Source organism: Acomys minous (genome assembly GCF_964271855.1).
Source record: "Acomys minous genome assembly, chromosome: 13".
Classification (NCBI taxonomy): Eukaryota; Metazoa; Chordata; class Mammalia; order Rodentia; family Muridae; genus Acomys; species Acomys minous.
Genome location: NC_140495.1, coordinates 48,490,536 through 48,517,676, shown reverse-complemented (window position 1 = coordinate 48,517,676; position 27,141 = coordinate 48,490,536). Strand labels below are relative to the sequence as shown.

The 27,141-nt window shown below is 39.7% G+C and overlaps 1 protein-coding gene across 7 annotated transcripts in view; it reads right to left on the bottom strand.

The window, feature by feature from the left end:
- The window catches only part of TCF12 (transcription factor 12), a 262,121-nt gene that overhangs the window by 18,359 nt on the left and 216,621 nt on the right, over window positions 1–27,141 (bottom strand). For 3 of the 7 annotated variants that reach the window (XM_084752921.1, XM_084752925.1, XM_084752926.1), the window contains 8 exons: window positions 18,988–19,093; window positions 17,533–17,672; window positions 17,023–17,167; window positions 16,455–16,519; window positions 9,097–9,175; window positions 3,152–3,225; window positions 2,107–2,178; window positions 1,172–1,378 (listed from right to left, as the gene is read on the bottom strand). In XM_084752921.1, coding sequence (XP_084609047.1) covers window positions 1,172–1,378; window positions 2,107–2,178; window positions 3,152–3,225; window positions 9,097–9,175; window positions 16,455–16,519; window positions 17,023–17,167; window positions 17,533–17,672; window positions 18,988–19,093 — 888 coding nt within the window. The remainder of the gene's footprint in view (window positions 1–1,171; window positions 1,379–2,106; window positions 2,179–3,151; window positions 3,226–9,096; window positions 9,176–16,454; window positions 16,520–17,022; window positions 17,168–17,532; window positions 17,673–18,987; window positions 19,094–27,141) is intronic. The other 4 variants (XM_084752923.1, XM_084752927.1, XM_084752922.1 and 1 more) reach the window with 3 other exon arrangements.

The following is a 27,141-nucleotide window of genomic DNA, read 5'->3' as shown; positions in this document are numbered from 1 at the left end:
GCTCAAAATCTGTTTCACAGGAAAATAATTTGCAGCATGCAGTGAACTTTAAAAACTATGCAATAAACATGCAACACATGGTATCAGTTACACAGCAGGTTAAAATAAATCTTTAAAAGATAATTTGGATAAAAAATAATGAAAGACATTTGACACAGAAATTTTTGATGTACATGAGCTTTAGAAATCTATTCTTTTTCCTTTCTAAAGAATTGCTATGTTTTAAAAAGATAGATTAAATTATTTTACTCTCTGAGGGGATTAATCTATAATAGTTTCCTTTCTTTGTTGCCTAACAATCGTAATAGCTGCTCCCTTATCCCATTTTTTTTTCTTTCTTGATTTGAGAAAGAGGCTAAATTTAGACCTGTATCAATTAAGAAGTTTCACTTTAAAAATTTTTGCTATTGCAGGCAAATTCCAGATTGTAGGAAACTTTTCTAGTCTAGAAATTTTTTCTGAACTAGGAAACTTTTTTCCCAGACTAGGATCGTTTTCTAACCTGCAGTACTGAAGCGTGAGCCCTAGGGCCTCATGCATGCTATAGGACCTCATGCATGCTATAGGGCCTCATGCATGCTACAGGACCTCATGCATACTATAGGGCCTCATGCATGCTACAGGACCTCATGCATGCTATAGGGCCTCATGCATGCTATAGGACCTCATGCATGCTATAGGAGTGCTCTGCCCTTGAGCCACAGCTCCAGCTTTCTTTTTACTGTGAATTAGAGTTACTAAGTTCCCCACGCTGACCTTGAACTTGCTCTTGTCCTGGCTCAGCCTCTGAAACAGGTGAGATGACAGGCCTGTGACACTGGTCCCAGTTAGAGTGGAGCCTTTAAAACTCAGTTTTGCTTTACAGACCATGCTATTTACCCTTTCTATTCACTATCCAAGGCACACACTGTCATTCCAATAACAGGCTGAAGCTAACGATCTCTCTAGATAGTTTCTTCATTTTGTATGTGGTTATAACAGAATTTGACAAGCCAAACAGTAGCTAATGGCTCCATTGAGGACAATAAAAGAAAGTTTAAAAGCCCCTTTTAACTTTCTATTAAAGGAAAGAGATCCCCCTCCAACTCTTTCCTCCAAAATTTCACGCAAAAACAAAACACAACAAAACCGGATAATAGGGAGTATTACATATAAGATGAGCATGATTTACCATTGAAGCTGATCGACTGTTTGTAACAAGGCTTGATCCTCCGTAGTTTGAATTGAGGTTTCCAATTGGTGCATTATGGGATGGTCCCAATAAGCTGTGTATGTCACTGTGGCTAGTCGGTAGACTGGTAGAAGGTCCAACTGCATGGTTCCGCAGCACATGGATAGCATCGTCCAGCCTGTCTAAGCGGTCCTCCATTCGAGACTGCTGTAAGGATGGAAAACAGCACGGGGAAGAGAGGAGTCACTGCTGGTGCCTATTTAACCTACTGAGCTGCTACACATCTCCTATTTAGGGGTATATCGAGGGCAGCAGGTGCAGTGCAGTATCACCTAGTTTCAAAACCTGCACTTCAAATGAACAACAAAAAAAGGCAGCTCTCTTCAGGTTATGATGAATTTTCAAAGCTGTGGACACAAGTCACTGCTTTATAAGATGAATTTACCAATCTACCATAAGGTTATTTACTTTATACTTTTATACTAAATGAACGCTACCATGAATTACAGCCGATGAGAAGGGAAAAACTATTTTAACAATGATCTCTGAAAGATGTCAATTTGGTGAAAGGTACTCAAATCCATTTACTTTAAAAGTTTTAGGTGAGTAGAACACACCTATCTTCAATGGTGTGCACATCCAGATAAGCTCTTTAACAAAATTGAAGGAAAGACATCCACTGCCCACGGGTCACACATGCCTTACACATGAACACATTAGAATTCTGAAAACCAAAAGCACATGCCAATAGAGATCTAAAAGGAAGTCACTCTTAACAGACAAAGGGCTACTTCTTCACACTGCTACAAGAGCTGCAACGCTCAGTTTTATTTTTAAGACACTGGAGTCTGTACAACTTGATAATTTTAAACGGGTAAGAGACGTATAAGTAATTTAAACACACACAAAAAGGCACCATCTAAATGAAATAGTACCTCACAGACATCCTTTAAGAAGGACATTGCATCTTGCAAATGCTCGTGAAGTTGCTGCTCAACTCGATTTTTCTGGCAAAGTCAAGACAGAACAGGAGGCAAAGCACAGGTTAAGATTAACTCCAAGAGATGAGGAAACAGCTGATGTGCTTGTTGCATAACCTGTTAGTAAAGTTAATGTGCAGATCTGCAAGATCTACTTGCATTAAGTTCTGAGAAGGCCGGGATTTAACAGGGACTCACAAGGTTAGCGTCTAAACAGCACACACTGCTCGGGTCGCTTGCAAAATATGCGAGAAGACAAACTTTCCCTCAACTTAAAATATTTTGTTAGGCACAGAAAAAGAGTGTTCCTGTTTGGAACCTAGGACTTCTGAACATGACTTAGATCTCACCAGATCACACTCACTTGTTTATTTTTATTATACTTTGTGATTCTGGGTTACAAATGTAAGCACACCAAAGCAACAGTAGTGAACATTCTACCACAAATTCTTCACCTTGGAGTACTAGTACCAAGAAGGCCCCTCCACTGTCCTATTGGGGCTTGTGTGATTTGTACATTTTATTTTAAGAAACTGTCAGAAATACTTTAATAATAACAACAATAATAAATAATAAGTAACTCACATTAATATAAAAGTCTAATATAAATGTATTAAACATGATTTTGAATCAGTGGACTTGATTTCTTAAATGTCGTTTTTTGGGTAAGTTTTCACTTACATATAATCACTGTACAGTATAGAAATATTAAGTTTTTCATTTTTTCAAAGAAACAAAGATCCTTCAGTACTCCTTTAATTCCAGTTGTCTGGATAAGTGCAATGCCCCAAAAGCAGATGGCAATAAGGACACCCAAAATGTCATACTGTCTACTAAGTCAGGTCATTTGTTAGCAAAGAATTCGAGTGTAATGCTACCATACTGTTTCTTCACTGTTATAAGATTTAGTAACAACAACAAAACCATTACCAACAAAAACTTGTCTGAACTACAAAACAAAATTCTGTAACTCCTGTAAAGACTAGTAGAAGGCTCTTACCAGGGAGTGAAGTGAGTTTTCATAGCTTGGGGATGAAGGAGCTTGCCCTCCAGCTCTGGGCCACTGACTAGTACCTGTTAAATCAAAAAGCATCCATGTGTGGATTAACTCAATGTCCTGGTAATGTTAAGGAAAGGGTAAAGATACTCAATAATCATGAACAAATAATGAAAATCTTGTTTGCCCTTCATGGTACTATTAGCAATTTATAAGCACAAAACATTGGAAAACTTTTTAATTATTGATATGCCAATTTAGCAGGCTGAGTAAGCAGGAAAAAAAACTTGTAAAACATAGTTTTGTTTGGATATTCTTTTTTTTTTTCTTTCCCCCAAGACAGAGTTTTTCCTTGTTACCCTTGGCTGTCCTGGACTCACTTTGTAGACCAGGCTGGCCTTGAACTCACATTGATCCGCCTGCCTCTGCCTCCAGGATGCTGGGATTAAAGGAGTGCACCATCACGTCCGACTCTGTATATTCCTTAGGCTTTGTCTACACATATGTATGTCTTTGAAAATGTTTATCCTTTTTAAATGTTTGCTTCCCCCTCTTGGCTTTACAGTCTTTGATAATGCTATTGGTGATGACATCAATATTTAGCTGTTTCTCTGTAGCATAATTTGCTTAACTACCCACATCTCATCACTGGCAATTTCTTTTACTTTGAGATGGGATCTCACTTGGGTATCCTGAAACTCATAACATAGATCTGCCTGCCTCTACCTCCCAAGTACTGGGATTAAAGGTGTGTGCCACCATGTTCTTGGTGGGCCAGATTGAGTAGCAATGCTATTGTGATATACATGACTATTTTTTCCTGTGGGGAGTACATTTCCTCATGAAGAAGCTCTTCTCCACTTAAAGAGCATACATATGTTCATGTGCATCTTCTGACAGTGCAAGGATGAAACAATTTTAAAGGCACTGGATGGTACCAGCTAAAAAAGTTTTTAGGTAGGGGAGCTGATCATAAGCTAAAGACCCAAAATTATTGAAACAAAAAATCATTTCCATCATTTTGGTCTAATCTTCCTCCACCATAAGGTAATCAGTCTGTGACAGGAGCCAGGATCATGATATCAAGTACTCTGAAATGTATGAAGACATGACAGTCAGCAGGCACAGGTCCTCGTGAGCTCAGTGTTGAGGATGCAGAGGGACGTACTGCATTACTCACAGGAAAGAGCTTCCCTCAGAAGATACTGCTGGGGAATGAACCCAGGGTCTCAAACATGTTAGGTAAATGTTCTCTCACTCATTAACTATATTCCCCTACTGATTTTGGCTAATGATATATAGAAACCATGCAAAGATCTTCCTCTAAAATATCACCCATTTAACTGTATGTGTGTGTGTGAGTGCGCGCGCGTGTGCGTGTGAACAACACAGGGCTATATCAGTGAATCTGAAGGTTTCGGAATCAGCAATCTCTTTGAACTTCATGCAAATTCTGAGCTACACTTCATGGACAAAGGTCCTATAACTATACTAGAATGCTTGCCTAGAATGTGCAAGCCTCTGGGTTTGATCCTTTACTTGAGGTACACACAAAAATAAAACAAGAAAGAAAAAAACCCAATCAGTTTTATCTTAATCTGCTTTATTTATAAAGATGATCTTAAGAGATATGAAAGCATGCCACCAAGTTGAATGTCGTTCTGGCTAATGGAACATTATTAATACCATCTCCTTCTGTGTATAGATTAATAATGTAATAATAATAACAAGGCAGGGTAAATTATCAAAATCTTGGCATTCTTGAAACACTGGTGTTTTATTAGCTGTGGGTGAGAGTTCTGAGTGGAGTTGAAGTCAGATTCTAGACACAGACCATAATACTAGTGAGCCTGCATCTGATACCAGATAGAGTTGTAGCTTCATCTCTTTGTAAAATTAGCATGAGAGTAAAATATATAAGTTAAATTTAGAGTCATTCTGGTACCTCTAGTATGTAATTATCAACTCTTGCATATAGGAGAATAGAGAAAATGAATAGTTCAAAGGCTGGAAGTCTTGGTATGAGTCAGAATAGGCTGTCCTCCCTCCCCCAGCACACCACTAGATGTTTGGCAGTGGCCACAGGGAGAGCATGTACTTATGGGAAACAATTTCTTTAACTGTCATATGGTTGTTGGTTTACTAAGTAGCCACTCTAAAATGTAGATTTTAGTAAAGAAAGATTATAGCACATTTATTTACTAAAATTTATCAAACCTTTTTAGTCAGTGAGCTAAGTAGTGTCTAGGGTTAGAGCAGAATTTTTTCTGAAAAGACTTGGGTCACATCTAAATTTATGCAGTGTTTCTGATTTGCTCTTATTCTCACCAGGGCTTAGGGGTGACTTCACTCAGCAGAACTGGTTCATAAATTAAGAGAATGTGTATTCTCTCCTGTATAGCTAAGGGTACGTCTAGGCTTTATTAATTCTCTCTCTTGTTTCTGAGACACTGTCTTACTTCATACTCTTGGGAGGCTTAGAACTGGCTATGTAGACCAGGCTGGTCCCACACTCAGAGGTCCACCTGCCTTCTACATCTTGAGTACTAGGATTACAAGTGTGTACAACACTTGGCTTCCAGTTATTTCTCTTACTCCAGAACCCCAGTAGTTTCTCTTTGTAATCTCACCCTAAACTGAAGCCTTCGTGGGCTTCTGCCACATGCTGCCACATATCACTAGATGAAGAGGACAGGCACATGACCAGATCTGAGCCGCTTTTCCCTTTATACACACAAAAGCTGCTTTTCTTCTATTAAAATCCACTTCATGAAACCTGTGCCTAACAACGACAACTCAGTCAATTCTGTGGCTTTATTTTCACAACTCAACTGGAGAGCTGCTGAAGTCAAGCAAATGATTTAACACTGAGCATGCTCACAGACGACACACACGAATGTTTTGATTAAACTAACATACATAAACCTAGACTCCACTCCCCTGCACCCCCCAACCCCGACAGGGTTTCTCTGTGTAGCCCTGGCTGTCCTGGACTCACTTTGTAGATCACGCTGGCCTCCAACTCACAGTAATCCTGCCTCTGCTTCTCTGAGTGCTGGGATTAAAGGTGTGCGCCACCACTGCCTGGCTCTTAGACTCAACTTTTAATGTAAGGTTCTGAGGACTGCTACCTGGTCCTAACATTACAGAATTTTCCCATCTACATCTCAAATGAAGGTAAAGAAAGTCAAGGAATGTTTTGCTAGTCTGCCTCATAATAATAATAATAATAATAATAATAATAATAATAATAATAATAATAATAATAATAATAAACCCTTCTAATATGAGTGTTGTGCTATTTACACTTTGTTGCTAAAACCCTGAATTTGTTCAAGAGGAGAAAGGAGTGGGCCTGTTTTGTCCGGATAACATGAGAGAATAAATCTATCTCAACTCTGGATAAATCCTATCACCTAAGGTAAACATGTCAGTTCTATTTCAGATGAAGGTAACTGAGGCAGTATTGACCATTGAAACATGAGACTAAGGAGAGGGTTCTGGAAAAGATTTCTTAAGAGACAAGAAAAAAAAAGGTCTTTTTCTTCTTCTGGATACCATTTGTGGTATTGTAAAGCTGGGCAGGAACACTATGTTAAGATTACAGCTCTCCTGCTATGGGCTTCTTGTGACTTAAAAACAAATGCTACCAGGCCTTTAAGCCCAGGACTTGGGAGGCAGAGGCAGGCAGATCTCCGAGTTCTTCATAGCAAATTCCAGACTAGCCAAGGCTCATATGTAGTGACACTTTGTCTCAATGTTACCCAATACCTTAAGAAAAAAAAAAATGCTGCCTATTCCAGGTAGCAGGGACCAGAGCTCCTTTTCTTACTAGCATAAGCTTCTTAGTTAGTACAATGCCTTAGAAGCTTCCTCACAAGTGCTTGAGAGAAAAATGTATGCTCCTGGTTTGGAAAGTTCAGGAGAAAGATGAGGTGCATTTACTCAAGAATGGCAGCCATAAAGCTGCCTGTGTGTCTATCCTCACAGATCCTATACTGACGCTGGTCAGGCATAGGGGACAGGGCTAACTGGGGACAACCTGCTCATTCCAGGTAACAGATCAAGGCCATATAAGACACCTAGCAATCTTTACAAACAGGAGCTCACGTTTATGCTTCCTTTCCTTTGACTCTGAACATTTACCACAGAGTGCTTTTCCGGCCACCCTCTGTCTGCTGTTCCATGCACACAAGGGAAGTTGAGACAAGCACACTAGGCAGAGAAACAGGAGGTGCAGCTTTGTTAAGTGCATCCTAATTTGGTGTTTCAGAAGCATTATGTGAAATGGTTCTCTATGGCTGCTAAATTCAAAGCAGGCCCACCAACACTATTCAGTCAGCAGTCTACATTTTGATTAGTTATCTGAGATACAGGGAAAAGAGCATCACCAGCGGGGCGTGGTGGCGCACGCCTGTACTCCCAGCACTCGGGAGGCAGTTATCTGAGATACAGGGAAAAGAGCATCACCAGCTGAGCGTGGTGGCGCACGCCTGTACGCCCAGCACTCGGGAGGCAGAGGCAGGCGGATCGCTGTGAGTCTGAGGCCAGCCTGGTCTACAAAGTGAGTCCAGGACAGCCAAGGCTACATAGAGAAATCTTGTCTCAAAAAAGCATCACCAGCTAAACCTCACTTATCAATGGAGACTCAGACTTGATTTGTGCCATCCTCAGTTTCACTCATGCTGACCTCCAGGCTCCTCTCCAATGATTAGTAAGCGCAAGAAAGACAGACAGGTCAGATAACAAAGTGCAAAAACAGGCTGTGGCAAAAATTATGCAGAGGATTTTGGTAAAACAGTGCCGGGACAGTGAGCAGGGCTAAGTCACATCATTCCCCCGTAACTTCAGCTGTTAGACAACAACCCGAAGTCAATGTGTCTTTCATCATCTCGCCTGTGTGGGCAACAGCTGCATAACACTTACTAGACAGCTGAAGCCAGGAAGCCTGAAAAACTGGCATAGCCTGCTACTAGCCAAGAGCAGCTGCTGGAGCTCAACATGGCCATCCTGGAATGTGACCGAGGAGAGACGTGGGGCTAACACAAAGCATAGGTGACAGCAAGAGCTGCGACTTCAAGAAACCCAGCACAACACAAAATGCTTCATAAAAACCACCGCCACACTAGATCTGTGGCCTCAGCTGACTGGTGTTGAGAGGATGTGGCAATTTCACTCAGTTGTCTAATAACATCTCTCTTCAAAGCAAACAGATTTTTCCTCAGCAAATGTTGCTTAGAAAAGTATGGGTAAAGTTTTAAAATTATTGCTTGAAAGATATTTTCACATACTTTACTTAATCCTAGTAAGAAATTACCACTTATAATTACAGTAGCTCAACAAACTCATCTCTAGGATAGTTCTAGAACTTGTCAAATTAAAGTTAAAAATCAGGAGGAAGGAAAACAAAGTGAACCATTTAGACAGCTCCACTAATCTAATGCTGCTCATCCACAACACAGTCTTTTTCTCAGCAGAAAACCCATACAACTCCCTGATAAGTTTTCATGTAAAATGTGAAAAAATGAAGTAGTAGCCTTGAATCTTGAAGGGCCCCCCCCCTCCCAGCAGGGTTTCCCTGTATAGCCCTGGCTGCCCTGGAACTCACCCTGTAGATCACACCAGTGGTCTTGGACTCATAGAGATCTGCCTGTCGCTACCTCCTGAGTGCTAGGATTAAAAGTGTGCACCACCACTACCCAGCTACAACAATTGCTATTGGAAACCATCACAAATTATTTAAAAACCTAGAAAGATATGCATAAATAATTCAAGATGAGCAATATTTCTACAGAATGAACTCCAGGGGCAGTTTCTGATTAAATGGCTATTGTCAAAATCAGAATTATCTTTTCATAGTTGAAAGAGAATTTTATTGAAATTTTGTTGAATCAGAATTATTTCAAAGTAGAAGATTTGCACGTGTTATGAATAAAAGAGAAACCCACCTGTGAGAGGTGAAGGAGATCCCACTGGCGTTGATGGGTTTGATGGAAAACTACTGCTTGTATGGTCAGGAGAATAAATCTAACCGGGAAATAAGATATATATGTATATATCAGAATGTGATAGCAGCAAAAATACAAACCCATTCATGGAGCAGTTTTTGTGATCTCAGTCCTACCACCCCCAAGGCTCACAGTGAGAACATTCTCCAGCAAACTGTACTACTTTGTAACTAGCTTCAGTTTTTAAGCTAGAACCAAAAGTATTATACGATTTCAAAACGTGCGAGGAATAACACAGGTATGTACTTCTTTCTTCTTGTTTTGTTTTTCAAGACAAGGTTTCTCAAGAATTAATATTATTGTGGCTGAGAAGTTTCTAAGTATCAGCAGAAAATCAAGATGTGGGGTTGGGTATGGGCACACCTCTGCCATCACCAGTGCTTGGGAGGCAGAGGCAGAAGGGTCAAAGTTCAAAGGCAGCATGGGCTAGACAGCTACAGGCCATGGAGAGTATAGTCTCCACACCTGCGACTAACACTTGGGAGGCAGATGTGAGACTGCAACTTTAAGGCCAACCTGGGCTACATACTGTGTGACAGGTCTACCTATATTTGAGGTGAGTCTTTGCCTTAAAATAAAACAAGTTATCATAAAGTTAAGATATCTGAAAAGTAAACAGTCTTTAAAGAATATGCCATCTAAGTAACATAAAAAATGATAATCTCACAAAAGTATTTAAAAAAAAAAGATGAGGTCTTTTAGGTAGTTTTGAGTCAGGGTCTATGTTAGGTAATCAGGATCCTGACAGGCATAGACAGACTTTGAATTCGTGATCCTTTGTGATCCTCCTGACTTAGCCTGCAAGTTCTAGAGTTGAAGATGTGCCCACCGAGCCTGGCCCTTATGCCTTAGAATGGTCTCTAAGCCAGGCATGGTGGTACACAACTTTAATCTCTGTACTTGGGAGGCCCAGGTAGGTGGATCTCTGTGAATTCAAGATAAGCCTGGCCTGCATATTGAATTCCAGGACACCAAGGCTACATAGAGAGAACTGTCTCAAACCATCCTACCTCCTCCACCCTCCAAAACAAACAAACAAACAAACAAAAAACAAAAAGCACAGGCAAAACAACAACAAAAGTTTCTGAGAAGCTGTGTGGGCAGTGGTGGTGCATGCCTCTAATCCTATCACTCAGAAGGCAGAGGCAGACTGAGTTTGAAGCCAGCTTGATCTCCTGAGCGAGTTCCAGGATAGGACAGCCAGGGCTATACAGACAAACCCTGCCTGGGAGAGGGGAGGGGAAGGAGGGAGGGGGAGAGAAAGAAAGAAAGAAAGAGGGAGGAGAGAGAGAGAGAGAGAGAGAGAGAGAGAGAGAGAGAGAGAGAGAGAGAGAGAGAGAGAAAGAGAGATTTTTAAACCCTGAAACAGGGTATTCCTGTGTAGCCTTGGCTGTCCTGGGCTTGCTTGCTTTGTAGACCAGGCTGGCCTCTAACTCACATAGATCTGCCTGCCTCTGCCTCCCTGAGTGCTTGGATTACTGGCGTGCACCACCATGCTGGGCTGAGGTGTGTCTTTGAAAAACAGTTTTTGTTTTGTTTTGTTCTCTTTCTAAAAAGCTAACCAAAGAAGATATTAATATATGCCCCTTAGTCCTTTAAAAAGTTACTTCTCTGTTATAGCTCCAATGATTATATACCATAAAAAGCAAACTATCTTTCAAAGGGCACTACAATTTTTACAAACATGTCTCAACACCATTGTAAATCATTGTGTCTTCAAGAGTCAACTGTACTTTTTATGAGCAACCAATGCTAACTTCACAAAGTATATAATACAACACTGATGAGAGAGGGCAGAAAAAACACACTGATGGTGCAGATAACTGAGAAATATTCACAAACTGCACTCGCAGATTAGTTTGCCTCACTGAGTCCCCTGTGAGAAGCAACCGTGAAAGCGCTGGAGAAACACCACCTCTGTGGCAGCCCATAGCTCCGACTTCTATGCTGGCACTTCAGGGTGTCTCAGCCTTGCATTTTCTGCCTCTTACTCTCAAGGCTTGCCTAGTCACTGCTGTGCTACAAGTGGCGAGGGATCAGGGATCCCCACTGGAGTGAGTTCTGGCTTCGGGGTTACCTGCACCCCTTCTCGCCTGCTCTCCAGTTCCCTTAAAGGATCCCCCTTTCTCCTCTAGTGACCTGCAGTTGGAGGCTTGGTAATGATTCTCTGGTTACACGCTCGGTGAGTCGCCACTCCGCTCCCTAGCCTCCCCGCCTTCTGTCTTCTGCTGCTCTATTCTGGTCTGTGCTCCTCTCTCATTTGGACCTCTACTCGTGAATATTATATCTATAGAGAGACAAGTCTCAGTTTCTGGGAGAAGCACACATCATTCTCACACCACGTTAAATCTGCGTGTGCAGGGGTGGAGGCCAGGACAACCTCAGGAGTCGTTCCTCAGCAGCTGTCCGCCTTCTTTTAGACACAGGGTCTCCCGCTGGCCTGGATCTCTGGCTGGCCGAGCCCTGGGGAGCCTTTGTCTGTCTTCCCAGCACTGGGATTTTAATAAGTGATAAACTGCACGTGAAATTTTCTATAATACTTATCAGTAAGGAGATTCTTTAAATGGTGGAATTTATTTTAGTACTTAGATAATGGGGAGCAATGAACAGAAATAAGAAAATGAAAGGACTTGTTATAAATGTCCTCACTCCAAATCCACGCTATGGCACAAGCTCCGAGAACAGTTATGGGGTGAGAGGTTCTGTGGTTGCTGAGAATTAATGTTAAAGTTCTAAGCTGTGTATCTCACACTCAGGCTGCCACAGGCTTCCGGGGGTGTGAATGGACTGCCAATTCTCAAGCTTCCGCCTTCCAGTGGAGCAAGCCCAGAGCATGCTAAAGGCTGGTGGGAGTTCCTTTATGTCAAAGAAAACAGAGGCTATACTGCAGAGTCATGTGCGATCACTATCTTGAGTGACAGGAGAATGTTCCAATCCTATACTCAAAACAGCTGTGAGCTTTTGAGAATCATGGTGTAAAGAGAAGCCATACTAAAATGTATCTTTTCCAAAAGAAGCTTCTCCATTTTTACATTTTCACAATTTACCCACCACACTTTATTTACATTAAAATAAAAAGTTTCTTTTTTTACATTAAAAAAAAAGTTATTCATGGGTGGGGCAGGTGGGGTGGCTCAGTTTGATCTCCACGATCCACCTGGAAAGAGAAGATTCCTGAAAGCTTCCTCTGACCTCCACATGAGTGGCATGTTTATGCTCCCCAACCTTAAAAAAACAAAAACAAAAACAAAAACAAAAACTCTCATAAAGAGAACACACACGTGGGGAGGAAGAGAAGGCGGCCTTGCTAGCACACGGAAGCCTCGTGTGTGGCAGATCACTCCACCAGCCTGTATCTCTGCAGGCTCAGTCTATCACCCAAATACAACCAAATTACATTATTTCATAAAAATCCTAAACACCAGGCTTTTTTTTTTTTTTTGGACAAAGACCGTTCTAAACGAAGATTTCTTTCTGTTTTCTGGCCTGAAAGGACCCCAGTATTGGTGTTTAAAGAAGAAAAACTTCACTTTAAGAATGGAGGTGGTAGTGACTTAGGAGTCTGTGGCAGGAACAAAGTGCAAGCTGATTCTACATGCAGCCACAGGCACCCACGGGTAAAAGGCCAATGATGAATAACTCTCAGTACCTTCTGCCAGGCTTACACGGTAATATTCCTCATCTTACTGCAACAAATGAGGCTCCTCCTCCTATCAGTCACGGTCCATTCCAATCAGCAGGGTGCCAATAAAGCCAGGGGCTGATGAAAAGAGCCTCAGACAAAAAGAAACAATGGAGAGCTCCAGGCCCAAGCCTAGAACTGAGAGCGCAGGGTTTTAAACACTGACGCTTTTGCACATTTCAGCTAATCTTTATCATGCTAATGTTATTGAGTCTAAGGAACAAAGAACCTTATTTCATGAATTACTTCTAAACGTCAACTTCCCTGGATTTTCTTTTCTTTTGTTAGAGACTACTGACCATTTAACTATCTAGATTAAAACACACACATTCTCCCTCTCTTCTTCTCTCCCTGGCTCACAGAAATCAAAACATAAATTATCACAAAGAAGTCTGATATAATCAACAAAGTTAAACAGTCCTCTCGTTTGATCTCTTCTAAATTAAAGACTGAATGTTTTGATATGGTATTAAGCACTGAAATAAACCAGATGTTTCTTCCTCCATATAACTCTCCATGGGCACAGTCTTAAAGGGTGATTGTCTGGCAAATGTTCAGGGACACACAGCCTTTTCCTTTCCTCCTATCTACCCATGTCTATTATCTAAACTAGTGCACAATCCACAGGGCTTTAGGGACTTTGTGTAAATACCTTCATGTACAATTCTCTTTCTTGCTATCCTGAGATTAAGACCACAATTATCCAGGCTTAAACCTAAAATAAAGGAACCTTTGCAAATGCATTATCTGGCCTTACATGTTTAATCACGCAGCATTCTGCGTGTTCTTTAATACCTAAACTGAAGAACAAAGGTTGTACCCTCTGGTGTTTCACACATGAAAGACCTTCTAAGGCAACTGGGGAACTAGAATTAACTTCTAATGACAACAGCAGTGTCTTCCCATCAAAAGTAGATGCTATATTATATTAAAAAGACACCACAATCTACATATCTGTAATACTTAACATAAAATTCTGATATGCATGTCAAATTCTCAAATGTAATCCTCCTTAAGTTTCCTTTTCTTTTTTGAGACAAGGTTTCTCTGTGTAGCTTTGACTACCCTGGACTTGCTTTGTAGACCAGGCTGGCCTTGAACTCACATCGATCCACCCGCCTCTGCCTCCCAAGTGCTGGGACTAAAGGCGTGCGCCACCAAACCTGGCCTCTCCTTATGTTTCTCATCATTTCTCCTAATTCTTCCAATCACCAGACAATTCACTGTTTGTTGTTGTTGTTTTTTAAAGTACATTTTAAACACTAGACATTATTAATGAGCATGTGACTCTATAAGGAAAGTTGGAGAAACAAAATTGTTAGGGAGGTATGGGGAAAGGCTGAAGGAAGGGACAGGGAGTGTGCACATGAGGGTCTGCAGACGGAATGCATCGCCCTCAGCTATGACAGAAATGATTTGTGGAATGACCTGGTTGTTCCCACCTAGCAACAACACAGAATGACAGAAGTGAGTTTCCATGACAACCAAAGCCCACCCACTAGCTAGATTAAACATTTCTTCCTAGCTTCCACTCAGAGTGAATTTGAAATTTTCCCCCAAAATGCCATCTTTGTTTGTCTAGTATACTGTTCATAATATGGAAGGAAAATTAAGGATGCCAGGCTAACTAAAGTAAGCCTGAAGAACACTGAGGACATCACAAAGTCTTGTTTGCCCATAATATGTTGGGTTTTTTTTTTTTTTTTACATATATACATTTTTCTCAGAAACACAAAACAAAACAGAAGTCTGTGGAGGAAAATGACTCCCAAATGGAGGTTTTATTTTAAAAATTTGCTTCCTATTAAGAGTCAAATGTTACTTATCCCCTTACATGTAAAGGAACTATCTGCTCCTGGATCTCCTAAAATGAGCAGGCAGAACATGGTATGCCAATCAAATACCCAAGTAATTTTCTTCATGTACACAACGTTTTCTTCAAGGAATAAAGCCAGAAAAATGTAGAGATGACTAATCATCCCGCACACCTTTAAGACAGTCCCTATAGCACAATTTCCTAGACACACACCGCAGTGAAGAGGAACAGCTTAAGGCTGGTTAGATGTGGGCCTACTGTGTATGAGCGCTTCCTTACTAGCCAGTGACCCCCAGGGCGAACTACTGCATCCTTTGAGCTCCAGTCACTTAACCTTTAAGCCTCAGTTCCCCACCTGTAATGTGGGGATAATAATGCCAACCTTACAGGGTTTTCTTGAGGATAATTAAGTGAAATAGGGCATGGACATGCTTAGTGTAGTATGAGCAACAAGAAAGCACACCAACCACAGCAGATCGCTTCTATGGGTTTGTGCCATTAATTATTATGTATGTTCCAATTGAGTCCAGCAAACATTTACTGGGCTCCATTGTGTGCAGGGCTCTACTATGTAGTAGAAGAGTTTGACTTGGTTTCATTTCTCAAGAAACTCATACTTAAAAGTTACAGAGAAAGGTTTATATACTCAAACAATAAAGAAAGTTCTTTCTTCAAGAGCCCAACACCTGCTCACTACTAGGCACACATCAGAGTTCTACTTCCCTATCAACAATAACTGTTTAAGAAAATTCACTGTACTATGGAAAAAATATAAGACAATTCTGGAATTCTAGGAGGAATACTGCTTGAAGGGAAAAAAACAAAAATAAAACCCAACTAACCAACAAGTCTAAAGAGAAATTTAATGAGGCAGAAAGCATAATTTGAATTTGAATAATTAGATTTTAATCTTTTTTACCTCCATGCCCAGACAGGGTTTCTCTGTGTAACAGAGCCCTGGCTGTCCTGGACTCACTTTGTAAACCAGGCTGGCCTCGAACTCAAAGAGATTAGCCTGCCTCTGTATCCTGGGGTTAAAGCTGCGCATCACCACACCTGGCTAGATTTGAATCTTTATAGATAATTAATAAATGTCCTTTTCTCCTTTCTGGCTTTAGCATTTCAAATTAATTTTAACATTTTAAGAGTCAGATATATTAAACTATAATCATTGTTGTCCCAATTGTTTTGATGTGATAAAGACTAGCTGTACCATATTATAAAATCTCTTTGAATTGTATCATTCACTTTAGCACAAGTCTTTTAATGATTCTGAGACCCACTCCTTGTTTTTTTAGTGAATCAGCTGCAGCTGATTGTTTTTTCCCCTTTGGATAAATAAATAAATAAATAAACAAACAAACAAATAGATAAATAGGTAGATATGTAGATAAATAAATAAATGAATGTGTTTTCTATCTTGGAAAGCCCTTGTATAAAGGCTTTTCCTTCATATTAGGTGAGTTGGATTTTCTTTCTTGGCTCCACTGATTTAAGTGGGCCACTGAGTACTTAAACCTCATATATTTTCCCAAATTCCCCTTTGTTTTACCTGTATCTGTTCCACTTAAATTAAGACATACTGAAATGAAGCTATAAATACAGTTCTTATAGGTATGAGTGAAAGAGGTGTTATTAGGAACTACTTTGATAGTAAGTACCAATGTAAACAGAAAACAGCTCTTAAATGGGTAATAATGTCAAAAGTGTTGTAAATACAACATTTACTGTCCACAAAATCTAAACCTTAGCTCATTAGTACACAATTCATTCAGTAGAATGTGTAAATCCAATACTTACAGATGCCAAAGCCTTTCCAAGTGCATCACCGGTCTGTGAGCTACCAGCAGCATTCCCTCTGGTTCCTGGATGGTTCAAATAGGTAAACAAATCAAGGAGAGAAGCAGGAATGCTACTTTTTTTTTTTTTTTCTTAAGCATTTATCTGTCACTGCAAGGGTACCTGGCTTGTGACCTTACATGAGTCAGGAAACATTCTATGTGCTGTATTTAACAATCTATAAATGTAAAGATGAGTTCCTTATTAGTTTTTTATTAATGGAACTTAAAGATTAATTATTCATCTTTCATCTTTATTTAAACTAAATCCTAGAAATTGTCCTGAATAAAGTGGATCTCAATGAAACTCTCAAATTAGGATTAGGAAGCTTTTTTTTCTTCTTCTTTTCTTTTTGGTTTTTTGAGACAGGGTTTCTCTGTGTAACAGCCCTGGCTGTCTTGGGCTCACTTTGTAGTCCAGGCTGGCTTCAAAGTCACAGAGAGCCACCTGCCTCTGCCTCCTAAGTGCTGGGGTTAAAGGGGTGCGCCACCACGCCAGGCTGGGAAGGTTTCTTAACCCAGAAGCTCACCTAGAATGCTGTCCGATCCATTGATAGGAGGAGTATGTGAGGCGGCAACATACGGTGAGCTGCTGCTGCTACCACGGTGGAAGCTGGACATTGGTGGAAGACTCGTGTTTATGTCGGTTGGTGACACTGAGTGCGGAGGATAACTCTAGGAAAAGGGGAAAAGAGACATGATTTCTCAGTCTTGTGAAAGGGACACTGCTCAGAGTGCTCGCCTAGCGTACGTGAAGGCTTTAGTCCTCATTTGCATGTTGCTCACTCACTCACTCCCCCCAACACATAAATAATAAAAAGCATGTATTTTCTGAATAATATGAATATACACTGAACCTGTATAAAATGTTAAAACAAGCATGACATGTGACAAATTAACACTTAGCATGGTGGGGCCATCACATGGAAAACTGTCACAGTAAAGTATGCCTATAAATACTTCAAAGTTGAAAGTTTTGGCCTAACTAAATTATATACAAAAAGAAACACGTAAAAACACAATACTGTTTAATAGCCTACCAAGCGGTCGTGTGAGTGAAGGCTGCCATAACTACTGGACTGAGACATGTGGGAAGTGGAGGTCCCCAGGATTCCACCAAAACCAGGCTGGCTCATCCCGTTTGATGAACTCCAAAGGTCAGAAGAACTGTGGGTCCCATCTACGATAAAAGGAAAAATAAATACCAAGTGTTGCTGCAATCTAGAACCGTGTGAGAAAAGTAATTCAGTGAGGAACTGCCTAGATTGGACAGGTTGAGGGCATGCCTGGACAGGCTAACAGGATGTGAAAGGTACCACCATTTTATTGTCCATGTCCTGAGTTTTTTAAGGGTGAAAAGACAGTGGGCTGAGCAGGTGCCACAGGCATGCATCTCCCTCTGCTGTCCGTAGTCTCATGGCCCTGACTTGCCTGCTGGGCTGGATTGCGGCTCTTTTCTAAGTCTTTTTAAAAAGTCTTTTCTAACTCAGGGTACTTTATCACAGCAACAGAAACAAACTCCATACCTGCAGACAGTATTCCCCATTTCCTTTTTCTTTTTTATTAGTTTTTCAAGACAGGGTTTTTCCTTGGATGTCCTGGACTCACTTTGTAGACCAGGTTGGCCTACACAGCAATCTGCCTGCCTCGGCCTCCTGAGAGCTGGGGTTAAAGGCGTGCCCTACCACGCCCGGCTGCTCCCCCCTTCCAACCTAAGAGTCTATCAGGTTTTCTTCCCCCTAGCTCCAAAATTACTATTTAAAAAGAAGTAACTTTTATAGTAAGAAAAAAAAAATAGCACAAACTGTAATAAGTAGGTCATTATAACAATCCTCAAAAGATATATAATTCATACCAAAAATCTGGGGACAATTTGGACTTTTGGTTAAATGTTCTACCGAAGGTCTTAGCTTATAATAGACAACACACATCATATCAGACAGTCTGAAAATGTGGAATGGAGAGGTTTCTGATACAGCAAGCCTAGGTAAAAAGTGCCATTCTATAGTGACACTTCAAATGAGATGTCAGCAGTGACTTCAACCACAGCAGGGTCAAGGAGCCACTTATATAATAATGTCCTGTGCTCCCATATACACACTTCCCACAAGACCAAACCACAGGAGATCCAATAAAAATGATCTGTCAGACAACAATGAGAAAAAGTGCAACATCTTTTCTGTTAACATGTTTCACTCAGTTTTCGCTATTACTCTTCCTCTATTGGGGATATTACACGTGATAAAGAACTATAATCCAAACCAGAAACCACTATTGTTTCTAGTTTTCATAATTTTTAATTATAAAACAAACCAAGGCAGATTTGCTCATTTTCTCAGTCAGTATTTAGACGATCAATCCAAAGGTTTGTTGGATAATTTAAATAAATTACAATTAGCACACCTAGAATATTACATGACTAAATTTTTGCACAGATACTCTTTTCCACACACTGACAGCTCCGCTGGCTCCAACAACTGTTTGTCAGTGCTTACCTTGCATAAAGAAAGTGCTAGCGAACATACTGGTTGGTGGTTTGGGAGATGGATAACTAGGAGATTCACGGTTGAAATCATCAGAATTTGGGGATGGTGCATATACCTTAAAACAAAACAGGAGATTTAATTAAAAATCAAATGATAATTATATTACTTACATAAAATGAGGTCTATGTTCCACAAAGAACCTAAAAAGGCTTAAATTTTTTTCAAAAAAGAAATTTGACTGTATTCTTTTTTTTAAGTTTCAGTTTCCAAAGCCTGGCGTGGTGGTTCACACCTGTCATCTCAGGACTTAGGAGGCTAAAGCAGGAGGATTCCCACAAATTCATAATCCCACACAGGCCAGCCTCATCTACACAGCAAGTTCCAGGCTAGCTTAGGCTATAGACTGAGATCCATTTTTAATAAGTAAATAAGCAAGCAAGAAAACACAAAATTAACAAAGTTTCAGTTCTTAATCTTAGCATAACTGGATGTCCTTTGCCCTTGTCTATACAAAATTCCCCATGACAAGGTGACACCATAAAAAACCAGAAAGTACCTGGGCACTTGGGAGGCAGAGGCAGGCAGATCTCTGAGTTCGAGGCCAGCCTGGTCTACAAAATGAGTCCAGGACAGCCAAGGCTACACAGAGAAACCCTGTCTGGAAAAGCAAAGCAAAGCAGAAAACAGAGTGAGCTCTGGCCTTTCCTGGAAATACAGACCAGAATCAGGTATAGAAGACAGCATCAGGGCAAGCTCTCCATTGCAAACCTGTCCTACTACATGCACACTTTCTTAGAAATAAGTCTATTCAAGTTATAGCCCAAAATATGTGAGCCTCACACCTGAGAATTACAAACAAGTTCCACTTTTGATGTGTCATTTCATGTACAGAAAGTGTATATGATTTTTCATTTTAAATTTCAAAATCATTTGCTGATTTATATTTGTCTATGGTACCTTCAATTCCTTGTATGCCAGTTATGATGTACTTATGATTAAAAACTTTTTACAAGTTTGCTTTTATGACAAAAGTAAAGAGATACATGTACTTTGATTCACAAGCTTCTGCTAAGGAAAGACTAATGGCTCCCACGTCCAGTGAGGAGACTAAGGTGACGAGGACACAGCAGGGCGCACTACATACCGACCTGCACCTGAACACTGCATCTGAAGCTGAACAGGAACACGAGGGTAAGGCCTCGTATTGGAGGCAACGCTTACTTTTAGAAATAATCTCTGTACATAAATTTTGAGAATAAAACCTTCACAAGATAAAGCTGAACATTATGGCACACAGCTTTAATCTTATCTGAGACCTGCCTGGCCTACAGAACATCCTGAACAGTCAGGGGCACATACACAGAGAATCCCTGTCTTGAAAACAAACAAACAAAAAAGCAGAATGCCCCTTTCACCCCAAAAGACAGACCTTACAAATGAAGATGGTAAACAAAATCCTAAACAGCTCTAGTGTTTACACACTAGTACAAGTTCAAGTTTTCATTACAATAGAAACATTCTGCAGTCGGTGGCTCTCAGAGGCCCTCTGGCACTGTTTTAACTTTGCTTTTGGTATCTCAGCCATGGCCTGCAAAACACAGATGCAGAGCTACAGCCCGGCAGTTGTGCCAGTCTCAGCTCAGATCAAAGCACAACTGATGTGGTCAGGCACTTTATTAGCTCCAGATGTGGGGAAACAGTCAGCCAATTCCACAAAAAGAGCAAGTCTTCCCTCCTCACAATCAGTACTGGCCACAAATTAAATCCATGCTGCTTATGTCATCTGATCACCTGTACACAGATGCCAGGTTTTTGTTTTTAATTCTAGTTAATAATACATTTAAATCTCAAGGATAGTTCTGTAGCACAAAAATCCAAGCTTAATGTTAAGAGACAGGACTATTTGAAAGGCGTTAGAGAAAACGACAACTAAGTATTTTAAGATCGATTTCTAGACAGGAATTTGCTTAGAATTCCAGTTTCAGTTTCAGAAAGTGAGGGCAGCCAGAGATTGCAGAAATGCCATTTTGCATTTAAGGAAGGGGTTTTGTGCCACCTGCTGAACAGACACTCCTAAGTCAGAGCACAACTGAAATCTCCCTAGTGCAGCACACTTGAAGGATATTTACAGCAGTGACTATGCAATTATGCCCAGAATGCTTTTGTTCATGCAACCATTGGAACCAAATTGGCAAAGACAGACTCCTCCCCGACCTTGGACGATTCAGTTTAGACATATGAATGACCCTCAAATGTGGGGCGGAGAACTCTGGAGTTCTGAAGATTTGCACTGTGTACTACACCTCTTTTCAATGCATACTTTTTGGAATTAATATTGAAAATAGCCCTGCACAGCAAGGAAGCAAAATGAGTCCGGAAATTACTGAGAATAGATGCAAAAATCACCAATCAATCAACCAATCATAAGCTTTTGCTAAAAAGATAAATAGATCCATATTCTGATGCCTGTTATTTTTAATAGCACAAAGACAATGTGGGGAGACTTTTCTTTAGCATGTGTGACTACTAATTATGGTACCCTTCCCCAGAAAATGAGCTCTTTAGGGAAGTACTGTCCTAGGTGCCATTCAATGCAGAAGCTGCACCTGAGATGTAGATGGTACAAAGAAGAAACAGAATTTTAATTTCATTTTCTTAATTTGAACTGCCACACAGCTAAGAATCCTAGGCCTACATAAAACACTTTGAAAGAAGTGTTTTGAAATTGCATATACTCCAAGGTCTATGAAAAGCAGCCCAAATTCTCAACATTTTGCAAATTATCATATATAATTTGGAATAAAGAAACATGAATGGCTGGGTATGTGGCTAAGTGGCAGAATACTTGTCCAGCATGCCCAAGGCCTAGGCTGGAGTAATATTTCCAGGGTGCAGAGAAGGAAAATTCTATACATTTTCCTGAACATTCTACATGTAGACTTTTATGGGTTCTTCTGTCAGGATTAAGTTCCAATCAGTATACTCAGTATCATTAAAAACTTTAAAATATGCTAACATGGAACACTACTAGTATGTGAACAGTCCAGGCTAGTAACAGAAATTATCGTCAGTCTAATTCAATGAACACTTTCAAAAATATGAAATACAAAAAAAAAAAAACAACAAAAAAACCAGTTGGCTAATTTATTTTATCAGTTTTAAAATAAAAATGTCATATTATATTCAGAAATAACCACTTATTTGAAATAACCATGGCTTTTGCAATGAAACTTTGTAGTAAACAAATACAAATTTTACAAAATCTAGCTGAATACTTAAAAGCTAAAAGAGAGAGAGAAAAAAATGTCCAGATCAATAGACAAAGGAAAACCATGTATTAAAAACCGCACTTAAGCCTCTGGGTATATACTGTAAAAACATGCACATAATATGTGCCAGCACTCCAGGACTAAAGAAAAAATTAAGGTAACTCTTGGGCAAATTTACTTTTCAATTAAGTTACAGCTGACTAACTTGTGTAAGTTGATTCACACAATAGTACATAACAAAGGTAAAAAGTGGTTGTTAAAGAGTAAATAAAATTTGGCATTAAAAATTATGTTCCATCTCAGACTTGGGAGGCAGAGGCAGGCAGATCACTGTGACTTCGAGGCCAGCCTGGTCTACAAAGCAAGTCCACGACAGCAAAGGCTACACAGAGAAACCCTATCTCGAAAAACAAAACAAAACAAAAAACAAAGAACAAAGAAAAAGTTCCAACAACTGCCAGAAGACAGTAAAGGATGTAAGAGCTCTGAATACAAGTTCCTACAGATTCTTCTAACTAGTTTGTGTCCAGTATTTATACATATATGCATCTACATTATGCTAGGATACATACAAACTAACAAACAAACCTTTAACTGATTTGTGGAGACTGAAATTTAGGTCTTTCTACTTTCCTTTGTTTCCTCTCTAATCAAAGTTAAAGATGCCCTCAAAAGAAACTACATAAAAATGTTAAAAGTGAACAACTTATAAGCAGGAGTTTAACTGGACTTGACAAATAAGTTAAGGCTTTTAGTATTTTAATAGAACATTAAAATGGCAAATTTTGCCATGAAGTCCAAAACTAAAGTTTTTATGTATCTTCAATCTAAGCAACCAAGATTTAGATCAGTCCAATACAGCTGCATAGGTGCTGAACCCACAGCATCATGAAGCAAAGTGAACCAAGTGCAGGGACACAGTCAGCTCCCCTACAGTCCCTTTTCTGCAAGCCAATACATGTTGGGTCTCTGTAAGTGGGAGAAATATGCTTAATCTTCTAAGTTTCCCCTCTCTTTGCACCAAATCTCCAGTGACATGTCTAGATTGTAGAAATTTGTAAAAACTTTCCTCTCTGGGACAATTGTTATTTACAACTTTCAGTGCTGTGGAACAGGTTTTTTTTTTTTTTTTTTTTTAAAGACAGGGTTTCTCTGATAGCCTTGGTTTTCCTGGAACTCACTCTGTAGACCAGGCTGGCCTTGAATTAAAAAGATCTACTTGCTTCTGCCTCCTGAGTGCTGGGATTGAAGGCATGCACCACCTCCTCTGGCTTGAACCAGACATTTTAATACTATCATTTTTAATTGTGAAGAAATTTCCCCAACAGCCTAGTCCACAAAGTGAGTCCAGGATGCCAGGACTACACGGAGAAATCCTGTCTCACCTCCGCCTCCCCCAAGCCCACAAAAAAAGAAATTTCCTCAAAATTAAATGAGGCATACATAGCTTGAAAATTAATTTTTAACATTATTGAGTATATTTCAATGATCTTATAAATGCAAACTGTTTTTCAAATACTTGCAACTAACTTTTCTTCAGAAGATGTCATTTCTAAGGAACAGCTTGGGCCTTATTTTCTAGGGTGATATGCTGAATAGTGTGTTCAGTCATGTACATGAAAAAAATTCAAACATGAGTGAAAAGCTCCTGGTCCCTTTTCAATACATTCATGGACAAGTGAAAAGTAATGTTTATTTATGCCAAAAGCACTAATAAGGCAGATTGAGGACAGCAACGTTTCTTAACAAGGCCTACAGTTTTAATTCATGGATATCCGTAGTGAATTGGATCAAAAATGACAACTTCCTTGAATTCATATATTATAGTCTCACCACCCCCATTATTTATGCAAATGTTATTATTCAATGCCTTAAGCATTACTTGTTCAGAGGATTTTTGCATGACTCTATGCTTCCTGTCATAAAAATGTTATGTTTAATATGCTAGGCCTACACATGGTCTACACATTTGAATTAACTGAGTTAATTCTTCCACTGTAACTAACACTAAATCCTCCAAAAGAACAAAGCTTAAATTCTATAAACTTTCACATTGTGTTTGTACTTTTATTGATGGTCACTAAAAAAATTCATTTGAAAAATAAGTCTTATAACAATTTACAATGTAATTTGAGTTCACTGATATTCAAATTCTTACAAAGAAACAAATTATGTGGGCACAGAAGGCCAAACCATGGCTAAATCAAAATTTAATGTAATGAATTATATTAGAAAAGAGAACCAGATAGTTTATGTTTTTAATGCCTGTAACAATTAACAGGTGCCTTAAACAAAAATGGAAAAGTCCTGCTTGACTGGACTGAAGCTACCCATGTGTGAGGGCCTGGGTTCTACCTCCATTCACACACAGACACAAAAACACTTAATAGATAGACACAAAGATACACACACACTGAGAAACCACACTCATAAGAATTGAAACAATCAGTGCTACGGGCAGACCTTCACAAGGTTTCTGTAAAGGGGCTCTAGTGTTTTCTGTTACAGGTGCTACTATAGCACAGATGGTAACAGGGAGCGACTGAGTTGTCTGTGAAGACAACTTTACTTGTAGCATGACATACAGGAAAAGACCTGACTTGTAGAAGAAATCAGGCTCAAATTCAGAACCTGCTGTCTAGGTGGGCTTCCTCATGCCCTTAGTTATGAAATGAGGCTCACAGCATCAAAATGAAGACAACTTTGGGATTTATAGGAGTCAAAGTTATCCACGGCCTGGAGTGGCCTGTGCAAGGGTTGGTTTCTGTCTGTTCTTGCCCAGATCCAAACATATTCAACATTCAGAATATGATTCCAGTTTAAAACTCTGACTTCTGAGCTGGGTGGTGGTGGCACAGGTCTTTAATCCCAGCACCCGGGAGGCAGAGGTAGGCAAGTCTCCACGAGTTCAAGGCCAGCCTAGTCTACAGAGTGGTTCCAGGACAACCGGAGCTACACACAGAGAAACAACACCAAAAACTCAACAAAAAACAAAACCCCACCTGACTTTTGTCCTGTCTCTCATTAGTTAAAACACCTACAAAGTTTGAGTTATCTTGAGCCAATTAACCAGCTAAATAACAATAATGATGACAGAGGATTCTCAAATTATAAACAGGCTAAACATGTTGCTGCAAAATTTTCTACATTTTTGATCAAAAACATCATTTGGGTAAGAGGATTGAATGATGAGGCTAAATTCTTAAAATGAAGCCTCAGAAATCTACTATTCCTTGGCATTTTTAAAAATCTTTTTTCAAAAGGCATAATGATCTAAAGTAGTTCTGTTTCCCCAATTTATCACAAAGATCAGCACTTTACAATGTACTGCATAGTACAGTCACACAAGTGACACAGGACATCTGTTTTCAAATAGTGGAAAAACAGAGCTAGCATTTCTGGCCCTTCTGCACACGCACATTATGTCTATTACATTCCCAACAATGGAACACAAACCACACACTCTTAGTAACACACGGCTCTTCCTCTCTGGTGAATCTCATTTTTTCTAGCATTTGACTGGTTTTATGAAAAGATCTGAAACCACTAAGGTACATGAAACAAAACTGAACATTTAAAATCAGATGCTGGAGAAGGAAGGGCATTGTGCTTCAGATCAGAACTGCTCAGTCTCTCTCGGAACACCTGCTGTGCTGTGTCAATGATGAAATCCATGGGAACGTACTAGCATTTAAAATACTAATGTTCTACACATCCTCTTTTAAAAAAATGGAGCTAAAGAATAACCTTAAACTTTTAACTGTTTAACACTAAAATTATACAAAAACCCCTAACACAAATGACGAAGTGTATTTTATTTTGGAGTCAAAATATTAATAAAGTTTTTACTTTTTACACGAAAGCTTGGCAGGCTGACACTTCATAATAAATGTCACGATGATGCTGATGACATATTCACATGCTCTTTGGACATCATAATTAGACACTGAAAAAACTGATATTAGAGCATAACCATTGACAGAACAGTAAGATGTGTAGACCGAGGACACAGGACTGAGACAACGTATGTATACAATGTATTTTCCAAGAACATGTAAGTTACCTCTGACCTATGCTAGGCACAGGGCTATCAATTTTCAAGCCATATGTCTCTATCATACCAGCTGTGCCATAACCATAAACTTGGAAATATATAATATGATAAAAAAACTGTCCCGTCGCCAGTCTCAGCGCAGAACAAAGAGGGAGGCTATGGTAGAGCGACCTGCACCAGTCTCATGCCCAGGGCTCTGGGAAGTGAACTTTACTGAACGTACATGTATGCATGCTCATCTAGCTACATGCCATATTTCAACAGACTGTTTTACTTAGAATTGCACAAAAAGTTTTTAAAAAAATATTTGAAAGGCAGCTGACAATGAAATAAATCAATAGAGAGAAAGTAGCTTCACTTACCCACCTAAATCCATCTCACATTCTCCAAAGGTCTTGAATATATACAGGAGGCTTGAAAATACACTTTCAGTGATCCTTTTTATTCCTATTGCCCACTATGAAAGTTTACTTAAAAGCCCACAATTAATCAATCCACTGAATGAATTCAAAAGCACCAAAGCAGCCAACAGATGGAATGGCCCTTCTACCAGTTCTCAACGCCTTCCAACAGCACATGCCATGTTCAAATACTTTCAAGTGGCAAAAAAGGAATGAATACTCAACTTTACACTGTTTTAGAAAAATGTAATTAGTTTCTCAAAACTTAAAATACTAGTGTTTAAAATGCCTTTTCTAAATCACTGAAGCTACAACAAATGCATTTTTCATAAAATGCAAAAGAATGAAAACAATGCTGAGGAGGCAGCTACTAAGCTTCAGGTGAGGACTAAGTGAGCATTAGCGTAATGCTTTGTAATTCGTATCATGTACTTCACAA